The 15,280-nt window shown below is 50.4% G+C and overlaps 2 protein-coding genes and 1 pseudogene across 2 annotated transcripts; 1 reads left to right on the top strand and 2 right to left on the bottom strand.

Moving 5' to 3' along the window:
- Window positions 1–7,210: 7,210 nt before the first annotated feature.
- Window positions 7,211–7,818, bottom strand: LOC123429729 (protein PELPK2-like). Its single transcript, XM_045113735.1, has one exon. It carries the CDS (start codon window positions 7,720–7,722, stop codon window positions 7,405–7,407), a length of 318 nt encoding a protein of 105 aa, XP_044969670.1. The 5' UTR covers window positions 7,723–7,818; the 3' UTR covers window positions 7,211–7,404.
- Window positions 7,819–10,613: 2,795 nt separating this feature from the next.
- Window positions 10,614–13,925, top strand: LOC123425752 (annotated as a pseudogene).
- A 364-nt stretch (window positions 13,926–14,289) lies between these two features.
- Window positions 14,290–14,955, bottom strand: LOC123429728 (protein PELPK1-like). The gene has a single exon (XM_045113734.1). It carries the CDS (start codon window positions 14,898–14,900, stop codon window positions 14,469–14,471), a length of 432 nt encoding a protein of 143 aa, XP_044969669.1. The 5' UTR covers window positions 14,901–14,955; the 3' UTR covers window positions 14,290–14,468.
- Window positions 14,956–15,280: the final 325 nt, after the last annotated feature.

Below are 15,280 nucleotides of genomic sequence, written 5' to 3'. Positions count from 1 at the left end.
TGCGGCGATATGGAGCGCCTGGAAGCCCGCACCCAGGTAGGCCTTGCCTTCTTTGGTTTTTCTTTGTACTTTTTTCTCTTCTCTTGGCGTCAGTGGGGGCGCGACAGCGCACCCACTGGGTGTAGCCCCCGAGAATTGGGTGGGTTGTTTGCCAACCGGTCCGAATCTCATGGAGGCCTTTTTCCTTGCACGGTTTTCTTCAGTGGGGGCGCGCAAGCGCACCCACTGGGTGTAGCCCCGAGAATCGGGCTGGTTAGGCTTTTAACCAGGTCGAATCTTAATTTTGTTCCCTTTCTCTCCCCTTTGGCAGGCACTTTGCGACGCTCAAGTACAGGAGCACAACGAGCTACGGGACCAGCACCTGGGGGCTGATAGCCGGATTGCCGAGCTTGAAGCCCGGCTAGGCGAGGTTGCCGCGGAGCATGATGCCCTGCGCGACGCCGGCGGCCGGCTCCAAGAGCAGCTGGACCTTCTTCAGGCGGAGAAGAAGGAGCTCGAGGCGGCTGGCCGGGTCGAGTTGGAGCGGCTGCGGGCCACGCTGCACGAGAAGGAGGCCTCCTACTCTGCCGACGTGGACCGCCTCGTGTCGCTTCACCTCAAGGAGGTGGATCTCAAGGACGCCTCCTTGAGGGAGAAGGATGAAGCCCTTACCCACAAGCAGACGCAGCTAGCGAAGGCTGTGGAGTCTGCCGCGACCCTCCAGGAGGAAATCGCCCGCCTTACTCATGCGAGTAAGGTGCGGGAGCGAGAGGTCCTCGAGGTCTCTCATGAGACCGACGGCGCCTTCCAGCGTGGGTCTCTTTTCCTTGTTTTTGTGTTTGGTCTTTTTGTCGTCTCCTCCTCTTGCTGTGTTCTTACATCCTGGTTGTTGTTACTCCAGATATCTTCCCCGAGACCCAGGTCGCAGCCAACACCGCCGTTGAGGTGTGCCGTGAGGACCGCCGAGCAGCCGGGCAGGAGGTAGACACTACCTCCGGCTGGAGCGTGGAGGAGATCGGGGTGGGCCTTCGGGCCCGCCTGCATGCCTTGGGCGAGTTTGTGGCTCAGCTCCAGGTTGCAGGTTCGTCGATGGTGACGGCCCTGTGGCCGGAGGGCGTGGAGCCAGGCGTCCATGAGTCGGCTTGCCCGCTGGCTCGCAGTGGGTGGAGAGCGCCTGGACACCTGGCGTGCCTCTGCAGCGCGGTCTGGGGCTTATATGGCTCTGCGCTTGGCCAAGTCATGGTATCAGAACGTGAACTTGGGCAAGCTGGCTGCCCAGCGCGACGGCTCAGAGGCGGAGCTGCAAGGCATGGAGGAGGAGCTCCGTGTGAGAGCCAGCTCCGTCGCCGAGTACGCAGCCTCGGATGACTTCGACTTGGAGCGGGGTGAAGATGGCGGTGTGATTGCTGAAGATCTGCACGGCCCTCAGCCCTATGACGCCGACGGCAGCTCCAACGAAGCGGTCCGGGCTGTGGAATCTGCTCCCGCCTCCAGTGGTGCGCTGTATGCTGACTCCGGGATTGGTGGAGCCGGGGGCCTGAGCGGGGGAGACGGCGCAACCACCTCGGGAGGAGCCGGAGGCGGTAATGCCACCGCATTAGGAGCAACGGCCGAGACGACCACTGAGGCCGCTGTCCCGTAACCGGTGTCATTCCGTGTTTTGGTTCTACCCCCGGAGGGATGTAACGAACGTGGGTCGTGGGCCAATGCTTTTGTGAATGTATATATTCAGCATTATATTCGTCACCAAGCGTGTTGTCTTATGATCCCGTCTTTAGATTCCTGGTTGACTTCTCTTATCTGAAGCCATCAAGACATAAAGAATATGACATAAGCCAATCATAGGCCGGCTTGAATGAGCCAACTCGAGCCAGTCGTCCCAAGTATAGCCGGACTTTGCATGTATTCGACCTGACCTGGCGTCACTTCGCAAGCCAGGCGACCGGAGCGAGCCCGCAAGCTCGTACGAAGGACCAGGAGTCAGCCGGTACACTATGTGTCCGTCTATAAGGGTGGACCGTCCAAGCGGCTGGCGAACCCGGAGCTTGTTTAAAGCCAGCAAGGGGCCGCGGGGCGTAGCCTCCGAGCTTGATTAAGCCAGCAAGAGGTGGTACGCGGTGTAGCCCGTACACTAAGTGAAAACTCTTAGCAAGAAGAAACATGGAGCATGCTCTAATTTTATCTGTTTTGTTGTTCCCGACAATCAGAGGCTGTCTTGAGTCTTAAAGGAGATTGTGTATACGATCGAGCCAGCCCGAGCCGATCGTCCCAAGTATAGCCGGACTTTGCATGTATTCGACCTGACCTGGCGTCACCTCGCGAACCGAGCGACCGGAGCCAGCCCGCATGCTCTAGAGAGGGACCAGGAGTCAGCCGGTACACTATGTGTCCGTCTATAAGGGTGGACCGTTCAGGCGGCTGGCGAGCCCCCGAGCTTGTTGGTGTTATTACTGCAGCCGGCTCACCGTCTATCTCCATGACGTCCACTCACTGGGAGGATTCGAGCCCGGATAGAGCTGGGGTTGTCGTTGTAGCTGTTGCCGCTTTTGGAGTCGGTTGGACCAATGGAGCCGGAATAGGATCCGAAGTCGGCGTAGTTGGTGGAGCCGACGGTGCTTGCACCGTAGACTCAGTCGGTGCCGCATTTGGAGCCGGTGCCGTCAGTGCAGCCGGCATGGGGTCCACAGCCGGCGTAACTAGCGGAGCCGGCGGCGCTTGTATCGTTGAGTCGGCTGGTACGAAGATTGATGCCGGCTCAGGAGACGGCTTGATAGATGGCTTGTGGAGTTGCTCGAGGGAGACGCCGGCTGGGATGGCCTGTCTCGTGGAGTCGATTTTAACCACTGTATCGGCCGCTTCATTTTCCGCCCCGGGAACATGGTGGAACTCACAGCCCTCGAAGGGGCCGCTGAGCTGCTGGATGAGGAAGCGGTAGCTCGCCATGTTGGCGTCCCTGGCGTCCCATTCGCCAGAGACCTGCTGCACCACCAAGTCTGAATCGCCGAAGCATATGAGCCGCCGGATGCCGATCTCCTTGGCAAGCCAGAGGCCATGAGCCAGTGCTTTGTACTCGGTGACGTTGTTGGAGGCGGCGAAATGGATCTGGAGAGCGTACATGAGCTGGTCCCCTTTCCGAGACGTCAAGATGATGCCGGCTCCCAGCCCTGTCCGCATCTTCGAGCCGTCGAAGTGCAACCGCCAATGCGTGGAATCTGGAGGCGGTGGATCGAACTGGGTCCCAGCCCAGTCGACTAAGAAGCCGACCACCACCTGTGATTTGATGGCGGTGCGAGGCTCGTACCGGATATTATGGTCCACCATGGCGATGGACCATTTGGCAATTCTGCCCGTGGTATCACGCTTACCCATGATCTCTGAAAGCGGAGCAGTGCTCACCACAGTGATGGCATGCTCTTGGAAGTATTGTTTCAATTTCTTTGCAACAAGGTAAACACCATAACACAATTTCTGATAATGAGAGTAGTTCTTCTTAGAGGCGGACAAGACCTCGCTAAGGTAGTAGACAGGGCGCTGCACTGGCATGGCCTTGCCTTCCTCTTTACGCTGAACTACCAACACTACGTTGACCACGCGAGTGGTCGCCGCGATGTATACGAGTATGGGTTCCCTTTCAGATGGGGCTGCCAAGATTGGCAGGCTTGAGATTACCTGCTTGAGGTCACGGAAGGCTTCGTCTGCCTGGTCGTTCCACTCGAACTTCGTCGTCTTCTTCATGAGCTGGTAGAGTGGAAGGGCCTTCTCTCCCAGCCGGCTGACGAACCGGCTGAGGGATGCCAAGCAGCCGGCGAACTTCTGGACGTCGAGGATCCGAGCCGGCCGCACCATCCGCTCGATGGTGCTGATCTTCTCAGGGTTCGCTTTGATGCCGCGGGCGGACACGAAGAAACCCAAGAGCTTGCCGCCTGGGACCCGGAAGACGCACTTCTTAGGGTTGAGCCGGATCTTGTATTCGCGCAGATTGGCGAATGTCTCCCGCAGATCGTCGAGGAGGCTGAAGTGTTGCTTCGTCTTGACGACGATGTCATCCACATAGACGTGGATGTTCCTGCCAATCTGTGGCAGTAGGCATTGCTGCATGCAACGTTGGAATGTCGCACCTGCGTTCGTCAGACCGAACGTCATGGTGGTGTAGCAGTAGGCCCCAAAGGGCGTGATGAAGGAGGTCTTCAGGCGATCAACTGGATCCAGCTTGATTTGATGGTAGCCCGAATAAGCATCCAGAAACGATAGCAGTTCGCAGCCTGCAGTGGAGTCGATCACTTGATCTATCCTAGGCAACGCGAAAGGGTCTTTTGGACAGGCCTTATTCAGGCTAGTATAGTCGATACACATTCGCCATGTGTTGTTCTTCTTCAGCACCAGGATTGGGTTCGCCAACCAGTCCGGGTGGAAAACCTCCATGATGAAGCCGGCTGCAAGGAGCCGGGTGATCTCTTCTCCGATTGTGCGCCGCTTCCCCTCGGCGAAGCAGCACAAAGGTTGTTTCACCGACTTTGCATCTGGTCGCACGTGAAGTTTGTGCTCAGCGTTCTTCCTCGGAACACCCGGCATGTCCTTGGGGGACCATGCAAAGATGTCCCGATTCTCACGGAGGAAGTCGACGAGCTCGCCTTCCTATTTGGGGATGCGGCCAGCCCCGATGGTGACGCACTGCTTCGGGTTGGCACGGTCGAGTGGGACCTGCTTGGTCTCTTTAGCCGGCTTGAAAGAGCCCTTGCCGGCCGATCGGGACGGAGGAGAAGGAATCGCCGGCTGCTCGGTAGCCTGAGCCACGAGTCGGTCGATCTGCCGCTTCTCCTCAGCAATCACCAAGGCGCCGGCGAGGCGGCTTCTATCTTGGGCACACTCGAGCGACTTCTTGTAGTCACCAACAATAGTGATGATGCCCTTGGGACCCGGCATCTTCATTTTCAGGTAGGCGTAATGCGGAATAGCCATGAACTTGGCCAGAGCCGGTCTTCCCAGCAGCGCGTGATACGGGCTACTGAGGTCCACTACCTCGAACCATATGGACTCTCGGCGGAAGTGGGCCTTTTCGCCGAAGAGGACGTCCAGCAGGATCTTGCCGATGGGCGAGCATGACTGCCCAGGCACGATGCCATGGAAGACAGTGCTGGTCGGCAGGACGTCCGTCTCCTTGAGCCCGAGCTTGAGGAGAGTGTCGAGGTAGAGGATGTTGATGCTGCTGCCGCCATCGACCAGCACCCGGGAGAATCGACAGGTGAGCCTTTTGGAGGCGAAGGTGGGGTCGAGGACGAGTGCGTATGACCCCGGGTTGGGCATCACCGCAGGATGGTCCATCCGGCTCCATGTGATTGGTTTGTCAGACCAATGCATGTACTGGGGAACCGGGGGGACAGTGGCGTTTACCTCGTGTCGTCTTTGGCGCAGGTTGTGTTTGTCGTCGCCTTCGCTGGTGAAGACGACGAACGCTCCGAATTGATGAGGATAGTCGTCAGGGTGAGGACCGTCATCGCGAGGCGGTGGCGGCGGAAGCAGCGACGACGACGCTAGGGAGCACCTCGTCATCAGAATCTTCGTATGAATCCGCATGGCGGACGAGGACGTGGATCATCATGGGTGTTGCCTCATTGAAACCGGGCTCCACGGGCATGCAGACTAATCCGGACGCGATGCATCCGGTGGTGTAGGTGCGGGGCCCCGCCCAACGCGTAAAGCCAGCCGATGCCGCGATCGGCCCCACGGTGGGCGCCAAATGTCGGTGAATACTCACAACATATGCCATAGGTAGGCTAAAGTCGGTGAGAACCGAAGGGACAAAGGTGGGCGCTGGGAACGAGGTTGGTACACGATGTACCCAGGTTCAGGGCTCTCCGTAGAGATAATACCCCTAATCCTGCTGGTGTGTTTGATGTATAGGAACAAAGTACAATGTCGCTCCTGGAGCTGTGCTGGGAGGAGGAAGAGGGGAGCAGCCGGCTCGTCGCAACCTCTCTCCCTCTGTGGGTTGGTGAGTGTGTAGTGTTGAATGACTGGTGAGTGATCGGCCTTTTGCATGGGGGGCGACCGGGGGGTTTTATAGACGAACCCGTCGGCCTACAATATGTATAAAGGGTACAAGCGTGGGACCCGGCTGGCTGCTTTGCCGGCTGGCCAGGGGCCCACGAGGGTCTTGTCTTGTCGATGAGGGGCCCGCCGGCTGCATGGTCTCGATTGCCTGTGGGACCCGCCGGCTGGCCAATGGGACTGTCGCGTAAGGCTGACGCTGAGCACGCGCTGTACGTCCAGCGTCGCCCCGCGTGATTCTTCATGGGCAGGTAGTACGACCGCCTCCACTATTCCCCACGCCGAGTGCAGTAATGGAGTGGGAGTATGACGGTCCAACACTATGCTAGGCGATGGATCAGAGCCGGGGTAGGTCAGCGGCGTGGCCGCCGACGCTCGTACCTGTCGGGCGCCCTGATCCTGTACCTTTGCTGACGCGTAGCTACCTTTAATCGAGAGGTCTCTTCTTGACCTACGATCTGATGTGACTTGTGATGACCAAGCCGGCTAGCCTGCCTGGTCAGCCGGCTTGGGTGTGGCCGGCTCCTCCTCAGTCCGGCTGGCTGGACCAGGCCGGCTCTGAAGGGGAGGTCGCCTGGATTCTAGCCGGCAGGGGTTGCCTGGCCGGCCAGAAAGGTGGCCGCCTCGTCTTCCAGCCGGCAGGTGATGCCTAGCCGGTCAGAAGACTTGGGCCTTGGGAATCTTCATGCGTTCATGTCCATTGGGTCGGAAATGAAGGAACAGGCTTGATGAGCCTACCGCGGGGTTATCCCCCCGACACAAGGTTGCCATTATTGTCGGTCGTTGTGACTAGCCGCTTCAGGGGTGCAATACGTGGACATGCAGGGCACCTTGTCATGGACACTTCGCCATAGCGCGGCCATGAGCGGCGGGAGGCTGAAGCGGAGCTCGACATTGCTAGGTCGCGGCCCCGAACGGCGTTGCTGCCCGTCGTCGTCAGAGAAGAAGAACGACAACGGTCGGGGAGCGGGGCCAGGATGGGAAGGTCGTGGTATTGCTCTTGTACCAATGCTGAGCTGGATAAGTTACTGGGTCCCACGCTGTGGGTCCCGCTTTGTTACGTAGGGGCTCACCTGATTCGAGTTTTAAACATGTGTCTATCGATTAGGCAGCAGTGTCGCATGACAGCTATTTTTTTGCGTGAAGATGTCGTAGGAGAGCCATTACAATCAACGCCGTCGCATGAGAGATAACACACATCAAAAATGTGGCGTGGGAGCTATTTGCCCCAAATAAACAAGCACAACAACCAGACGAGCAACACTATACAAACGGGCATGATACATTTAATATTTTTTTAGGAAAGAAATGGGTATGTAATAGTATCTTTTTGATCGACATGATACATGTAGTATCGAGCGAACAACGAAGAAGTCGTCATGGATTGGCCTCCGGCTCCGGCTGTGGGAAGAAGAACCCGGTAAGGGTGGGCGTACGCGCCGCCGGCTTCCACGGCGTTCCCGGGAACGGCGGGAGGTGCATCTCTGGGAACGGCGGGAGCTCAAACTTGGGCATTGGCGGCAGCTCGTAGTCTGGCAGGCCCGGCACGGTCAGGTGTGGCGCGGACGACGGCTCTTCTTCCATCGTGGGCGGAGCCATCTCCTGCTCCTGCAGGTTTCTCGCCGCGCCGCTCATGGCGACGCACGAGAGGAGCAGTGCCAGGAGGAACACGAGGGCGGTGTTCCTCGAGGCCATGCTGCTCTTCTTGTTACGTGCAGCTAGCTAGCTGGCGGTCGGCCGGTGTGGTTAGCTGTGGATGTGTGATACAGGAGCAGGTGCACGTTGCGTGGTACTTGTAGGGTGCGAAAGCTTGTAGTGCCTCTGCAGCGTGTGTCTTGGGAGTCCTGCGATTTGGAACAAGGTTGGTCATCTGCACGTAGTCGGTTTGGTTAGACGATCCGTGTGCCTTTTCTACCTTCAGTTCGATGCCATGGTTGAGAAAGGAGCGGCCGGGCAACGTGCATGTCCAAGGGAGCAGGTAGGATCAGTAGTTGTAATTAGGCCGACTAATAAGAAGAAATGGCGTCTCCAAGGAATTCCAGCTCGTGGAAGAGCATGCAAGTGTCAACATGATCGACTTTTGGCCCCAAAACGAGTTAGGATAGAGCTAAGAACTATGCACTGGAGCGTAACAGCCGTGTTGCATTTCCAGAGGTGACCGCGTACAGTGTTTCTTTGCCATGTTCAGTAGATTTTTTTTTTTGTGAAACAGAGGCTAAAGATTTGCTTCATCGATCCACTAAGAAAAAAAAATGCTCAATTAATTAATAAAAAATAGGAAAAACCATCACAAATCACTAAGTGGCAGATATAACATACCCCTCACACAACACTACATATGGAAGGTCTCGTCGAGGTAGCACATTGACGTCATGGTAACAATGTGACTGTTGGCTTCTTGGTTACCGGCCATTCATCAATTCCTTAAACCTCATGCAACTGCCACTAAGTGCTAAACAATGTGACTTCTGGTCCTGGTCATGCTACCATAGCAACATTAAGTGATTTCTGTGTCACACTCACCAGGAACACCCCAAAAGAAACCCTAGTCCGCCAGCCTTCACCTCCCTATCTCGCCCCTTCTATCCATCATCTGGATGGAAGGGCGTCGTTGAACAAGACCCACATGGCGTTGGCGATGGCAGGGCTATTTTTCCCTCTCCAGGCATGGAGTGGCTCGAGACTACTCGGCTGCACAACGATGAGGGTCCGGTTGCAGGCTTCTCGTAGCGGCTCGCCGGCATATAGGCATAGTAGTTAGGACGCGGTGTTCAAAGCTGTTAGAGGGATTGTTAAGGTACCAAGATGCTAGCTATCACGAAGGTGTGGCGGCGAGCTCTCTAGGATTGGTATCCAACACAGGGTCGATGGTGCGATGTACGGCCTTGGTGGTTAGGTGCACGTGGAACCGCGAATTTGCAGGTCGACGGACATCACTGTTAGGTAGTATAATCTTGAATTTGCGGCAAGTTTGGGTCCTACCGTAATTAGGATAGGTTGATTAGTAGGTCAAGCTGTCTACGATGCTAGTAGTCAGTCGTGTCCGGCTAGGATTCTGTCCGTGTCTAGTTTAGAAAAAGGCAGGCGTACTAGTTGAGTTAAATAGGAGATTCCTATCCGTGTAGTGATTGAGTCCTATTAGGAGGTCACGTACAAGTAGGATTAGGTGATCTTAGGTCGGTTGCTTCGTGTATTAGATATACATGACACCAGCGTAAGAAATATTGTATCTTGAAGTTATAGAGAGAAAAAAAGAAAATCAAAGAGGAAAAATTATGACACGACAAGGGCCCTTAACTATATGATTTTGTGTGCCCGTGTTCATCGGATTTAGAGTGATCGGGCGAGTTCCAACAATCACCTGTGGCAGCTGGCCGGATATGGCTCGACCACATGCGGAAATCTTCTTTGACCGACTAATTCTACGTGAGCAGGCTAGTAGCCTGGACTACGACATTCGCGATTGACATCGATCGAGTTGTATACTATCCTAGTGAAAACTATGATTCACCATGGGCTAGACCACGGAGTGTCGACGCCCGCACACCATTTTCTAATGATGTTGGCTCAAAGTTTTAATTCGGGGCTGATTGTCCCATGTTTGCATTTTGCTTGGACCATCCAACATTGGTGTGCCAACGACTACTCCATTTTCAAGGTGTTGTTCTGGAATGTTGCACACTTTATTAGCTTATATATCGATCAATTAGTGAATTGTGGTCCATGATCATAGAGTTTGTGGATGAACCTTGGAGATTTTGCCTCGATGTAGGTCCAATGTGTTAAAATATATTACCCGTCCTCCTCCATCAGTTTGAATTTTTGGATGAGTTAACTGATGCATGAGTTCAATATGATATATAAGCCAAGAGATCTTGAGTTCAAGCCCTGCCAAGGCAATATTAAAACAAAAAGATTTTGCGGCCTACATCAATCTCACTTCTAAGGACTAAAATAGCCTAGACGTGAGGGGGAGTGTTCAAATATATTGTTCACCTCCCTCCATCAGTTCATATTTTTGGATGAGTCTGCATGAGTTCAATACAATGTAGATGGCCTCAAAAAAAAATCATTCTTGTTATGTAAGCTGATTTGTTTGGCCCCAATATTTGGTCATGTTTAAAGAATTAACAATGTTTAAAGTGTATGCATCGATCAATCGATACAAAGTCTGAGGATTTATCATCCTTCTCAAAAACAATTTAGAACAATTAGACATGTATTAGTGAAGGGGAATTGATTGCCATTCCACTGGTAGAGCTACAGTGGATTTCTTGGATGGGCCAACCTAAAGAAGAAAGCGTAGATAGGAGATGGGCTAGGCAACTTGGCACGCTAGGTAAGCTGTTTTTCAGCTAGGCAGGATGGGCCAGAGCATAGGTTGGCCCCAACGTAGCACACCGTGCCATTCGTCTACAACTGAAGCCTTTGTTGCCATGTAGATTGTTTATATTACTGCTAGAAATTTTAGAATAGTCATAAAATCCTGCTTAATTTGGAAGGTATTTTAGCATACCGATACCAAACTCAGTGAACACCACATGCGCTCCCAATATTGCATCTTAGAGTTAGTAGCAGGCCCGTTGATGAGGAAGGCCAAATTGGCCGACCGCACAGGGCCTCAAAATTTTGGGGGCCCTAGTTCAGCAAGTAATATATATATATATATATATATATATATATATATATATATATATATATATATATATATGTGTGTGTGTGTGTGTGTGTGTGTGTGTGTGTGTGAAAAAAAAGCCCAGTTAAAAACGCAATCTCCAGGCCTGGCAATCTCACGACTCACGCAGCCCATTCTAGCTAGCGATCCCAGTCCCAGCCTCCCAAGCACGAACGCTAGCTCCTACAGCCCGTTTTGCTTTCGTAACTCCCGTCCCGATTCGATCGCTGATCGCACACACGAAAGGGCAGCAGGGTTCAACGGCGGTTGAGTGCAGGCAGGGCGACACGCAGCATCGAGCAGGCAGGACGACGCCGTGTACGTGACTACGCGGTCGCCGACCGGCCACGCCCCAGCGGCCATCGCATAGATCCCTTCCCTTGCCAGTTGCCAGGGTAAGTTCGTATCAGGTTTTGCTAATCCCTGGTTCTTCACAATCCCCAGCGACCGTGTACGTGACTTCTTGTCAGGCCTGGTTCTGGTGCTTCAATTTTCAGAGTTGTGCTTTACTTGAATTGGTTCTTCAGTTATTTTCAGAGTTGTGCTTTACTTAATTCAAGTAACAGCGTATTGTTGAAGTCCTTTTCTATTTTCTTTATTTCTTATAGCTATAATTCTCAGAGTTTGAATTGATTCAGATTCTTATTAAACAGAAAGAATCATGTATCCGGAAAGGAGGTATGATTCTGGTGCTTCAAAGCGAAAGAAGAAACAAAAACTAGAAGAAGATGCTTGAAAACAAAAGGGCGCTCTCGATAAATTTGTTGTGAAAGAACCTCAACCCAATTCTGAAAACCAAACTCTAGATGCTAATATTGATGATGCACCCGGTGGTGATCCAAAAGAGGCTGAGGCTCACATTGGTGGAACTGATGAAGGTGATGATATTAACAATGTTGACCAAGGTGATGATTCTAATCATGTTGATGAAGGTGCTAATATTGCATCTGAAGGTGATGATGCTAATATTGCTGATAACACAAATAATTCTGGTCAACCTGATATATTTGATCCAAGAACATGGGATGCACTTGATCCTACAATGATTGATATTTTGGTGCAAAAAGGTCCTAAAAGAGACCTATCTATTGAGCATGGTCGTACAGACAAATTTGGTAGAAGGTTTTCTGCACTAGCGTACACTAGAGTTCTCTCGAATGGAGAAAAGTGTGATAGAGAGTGGCTTGTGTACAGCAAAGAGCTTGACAAAGTATTTTGTTTTTGCTGCAAATTATTAAGGAAGGGACATGTGAGAGGTCAGTTAGCAAATGATGGCTTCAGTGACTGGCATCATCTTATCAGTAGACTCAAAGAGCATGAAAATGGTAGAGAACATGTCACAAATATGAGTACTTGGTATGACTTGCGCCTCAGGTTGGAGAAGAATCAAACAATTGATAAAGTTGCTCAGCAAGAACTTGAAAAAGAAAGGGAGCATTGGAGAAAAGTTTTGCTCAGGATTCTTTTCATTGTGAAGTTTCTTGCGGAACATAATATAGCATTTCGTGGCAGTAATAGCAAGGTGTACCAAGATAGTAATGGCAATTTCTTAGGATTGGTTCAAGTGTTGGCTGAATTTGACCCAGTTATAAAAAAACATGTTGACCGCATCACAAATGATAAAATCCGTGATCATTATCTCGGTCCTTCCATCCAGAATGAACTAATAAATTTACTGGCTGCCGCAATCAGGTCTGAAATCATTAAGAAGGTAAAAGAAGCAAAGTACTTCTCTGTTTTGCTTGAGTGTACTCCCGATGCAAGCCACCAAGAGCAGATGTCTTTGATAATTTGGTATGTTGATGCATCTTCAGGTTCTTTTTGCATTGAAGAATCATTCTTAGGTTTTTTGGATGTGAATGATACCACTGGGCAAGGATTGTTTGATGCTCTAAAAAATGAATTGGAAAGTCTTGACCTTGATATTGATAATCTGAGAGGGCAAGGATATGATAATGGGTCAAATATGAAGGGAATACATAAAGGGGTACAAAATAAAGTTTTGAAAATAAATCGGAGAGCTTTTTATTCAGCTTGTGGTTCTCATAGTCTGAATTTGACAATATGTGATATGGCAAAGTCTTGTCGTAAAGCATCCGATTTTTTTGGAATTATCCAACGCATCTACACAACATTTGCTAATTCTACTAAACGATGGCAAATTCTCAAAAATAACATATCAGGAGTGACTCTCAAGTCATTGCCATCTACTAGGTGGGGGAGTCGTGTTGATAGTGTTAAGGCTATAAGGATTCAACTACCAGAAATAAGGGAGGCTCTACTACAAGTGGCTGAAAATGATAAAGAACCATCGACAAGTAGTGAAGCTCAATCATTGGCAGAAAATGATCTTTGTGACTTTGAATTCTTAGTGTCAATAATCATATGGTATGAAATATTATCAGCTGTTAATTTGATCAGCAAAGAGTTGCAGTTAAAGGATATGCTTATTGATATTGCAATTGAGTCTGTAAAGGGCTTGATTTCCTTCTTCACTAAGTACAGAGAATCTGGCTTTTCAAAAGCATTGGAAGGTGCAAAAGAAATTGCAAAGGAGATGGATATTAATCCAGAGTTCCGCACCAAGCGTAAAATCAAGAGAAAAAGGCAATTTGGTGAGGGCGCAGATGATCCATCTATTGTTTCACAATCAGCACAGGAGTAATTTAGGGTCAATTATTTTTTGCATATTATTGATCAAGCTATAGTTTCACTTAACACTAGATTTGAACAGTATGAGGGGTATGAAAAAATATTTGGTTTCTTGTTTACTTCTGATAGGCTGCGATCCTTGGATGACAAGAGTTTATTGGCTGCTTGTGTTAATCTTGAAGATGCACTTAAGAGCGGAGAACATAAAGATATTGATGGACTTGAATTGTGTTGCGAGCTACTTTTTCTCCAGGGCTCACTTCAGAAATCCATGGGCCCACTTGATATTCTGAATTTTTTGAAGAAGCGCTCCTTAATCTATCCTAATGCTGTTATTGCATACAGAATTTTGTTAACCATTCCTGTGAGGGTTGCAACTGCGGAAAGGAGCTTTTCTAAACTCAAGTTGTTGAAATCCTACTTGCGTTCTACTATGACACAAGAAAGACTGAATGGATTGGCAACAATAGCACTTGAAAATGATGTCTTGGAGAAGGTTAATTATGAAGATTTGATCGAAGATTTCATATCAAGAAATACTAGAAGAATGCTGCTTTTTGGTAGAAAATGAGGTCAGTTTATAAGTGTATTCCTTTAGTACCATCTTTAATATTTTACCGTTAGTATTTGATATATTTCCTAAATATTGTAACAAATAAGATATATTTGAAGTTAAATAATTAAGTGAGAGTGTGCTTTACTTGAATTAGTTCTTCAGTTATATGGTTTAAAAAAAATAGGGCCCTATTTTGATTTTTGTCCCGGGCCCCCAAATTTTTGGAGACGGCCCTGGTTAGTAGCGCATTCGGTGGATTGTGGGTGAAAGAATATGAAGTGAAAATCAATATATCAATGAAAATTGTTGATAATAAATCGTGCATTTGTATGATACAAGCTTTTCAAATGTTTTAAAGAGAATAGGGAAACAAATGAGATAAACACTATCATTTTTCATGAACATTCATTTGCACATGTACATTCCATCTATAAATAGGTATCATAGATAAGCGCTTCACATCACACAAATGATTCGCCAGAAATCACACAGACACACAACACGACCAACGAATACATGTAAGCACATGAACAAAGAGAAGAGAAGTGAAGACAACCTTCATGGCTTAGCCGTCGGCTCCAGGAACTGGAACTCGAGGATGGTGGGCATCTCGGGCTTTGGTGGCAGCTCCACCTTGGGCAGCTCGGGCTTGGCTGGAAGGTGCACCTTCGGGAACGTTGGGAGCTCGGGCTTGGGTGGCAAATTTACCTCCGGGAACGCCGACAGCTCTACCTTGGGCAGCTCGGGCTTAGGTGGCAGGTGCACCGCCGGAAATGGTGGCAGCTCAACATTGGGCAGCTCGGGCTTAGGTGGCAGGTGCACCGCCGGAAATGGTGGCAGCTCAACCTTGGGCAGCTTTGGTAACTCGGGTTGGTGCTCCTCGCCTTTGGATGGAGCCATCTCCTCCTCTAGCATTCTTCCCGTGCTGCTCACGGCGATGGACGAGAGAAGCAATCCAATGAGGAATACAACGGTGTTTCTCAAAGCCATTTTGGTGGACGTCAATGGTTGTTCTAGCTAGCTAGCTCTTGTAGTGTGGTTTTGATGTGGGAGAGATACATGTGTCACGTTCCATTTATAGAGTTCTAAAACGGTCACAGTCTAATATTTTGCAACAAGGTTGGTCAACTACTCGTCTGCACTTCCCGGTTCATGTGTGCACTTTAATTTTGAGTACATTCTGGCTACCTACTTATGATTTGGGTGAAGAGGGGATGAGATGGTTCTCTTGGCTGTAGGACTGAAATTTAAGATGATGACCTAGCGATCATATACGATCGATAATTAGGCCACCGGCTAAGACAAAACGCCTTGTCGAGGGACCATCAGACCATATAAAACACAAGCAAGTACATTAGCAATAGTCGTTG

Source organism: Hordeum vulgare, chromosome 2H, assembly GCF_904849725.1.
Source record: "Hordeum vulgare subsp. vulgare chromosome 2H, MorexV3_pseudomolecules_assembly, whole genome shotgun sequence".
NCBI lineage: Eukaryota > Viridiplantae > Streptophyta > Magnoliopsida > Poales > Poaceae > Hordeum > Hordeum vulgare.
This window is presented reverse-complemented; position numbering and strand designations above follow the sequence as displayed.

Coding starts and splice junctions, on each gene's coding strand:
- LOC123429729 (XM_045113735.1), bottom strand. CDS start 7,722: ATGGCCTCGAGGAACACCGCCCTCGTGTTCCTCCTGGCACTGCTCCTC.
- LOC123429728 (XM_045113734.1), bottom strand. CDS start 14,900: ATGGCTTTGAGAAACACCGTTGTATTCCTCATTGGATTGCTTCTCTCG.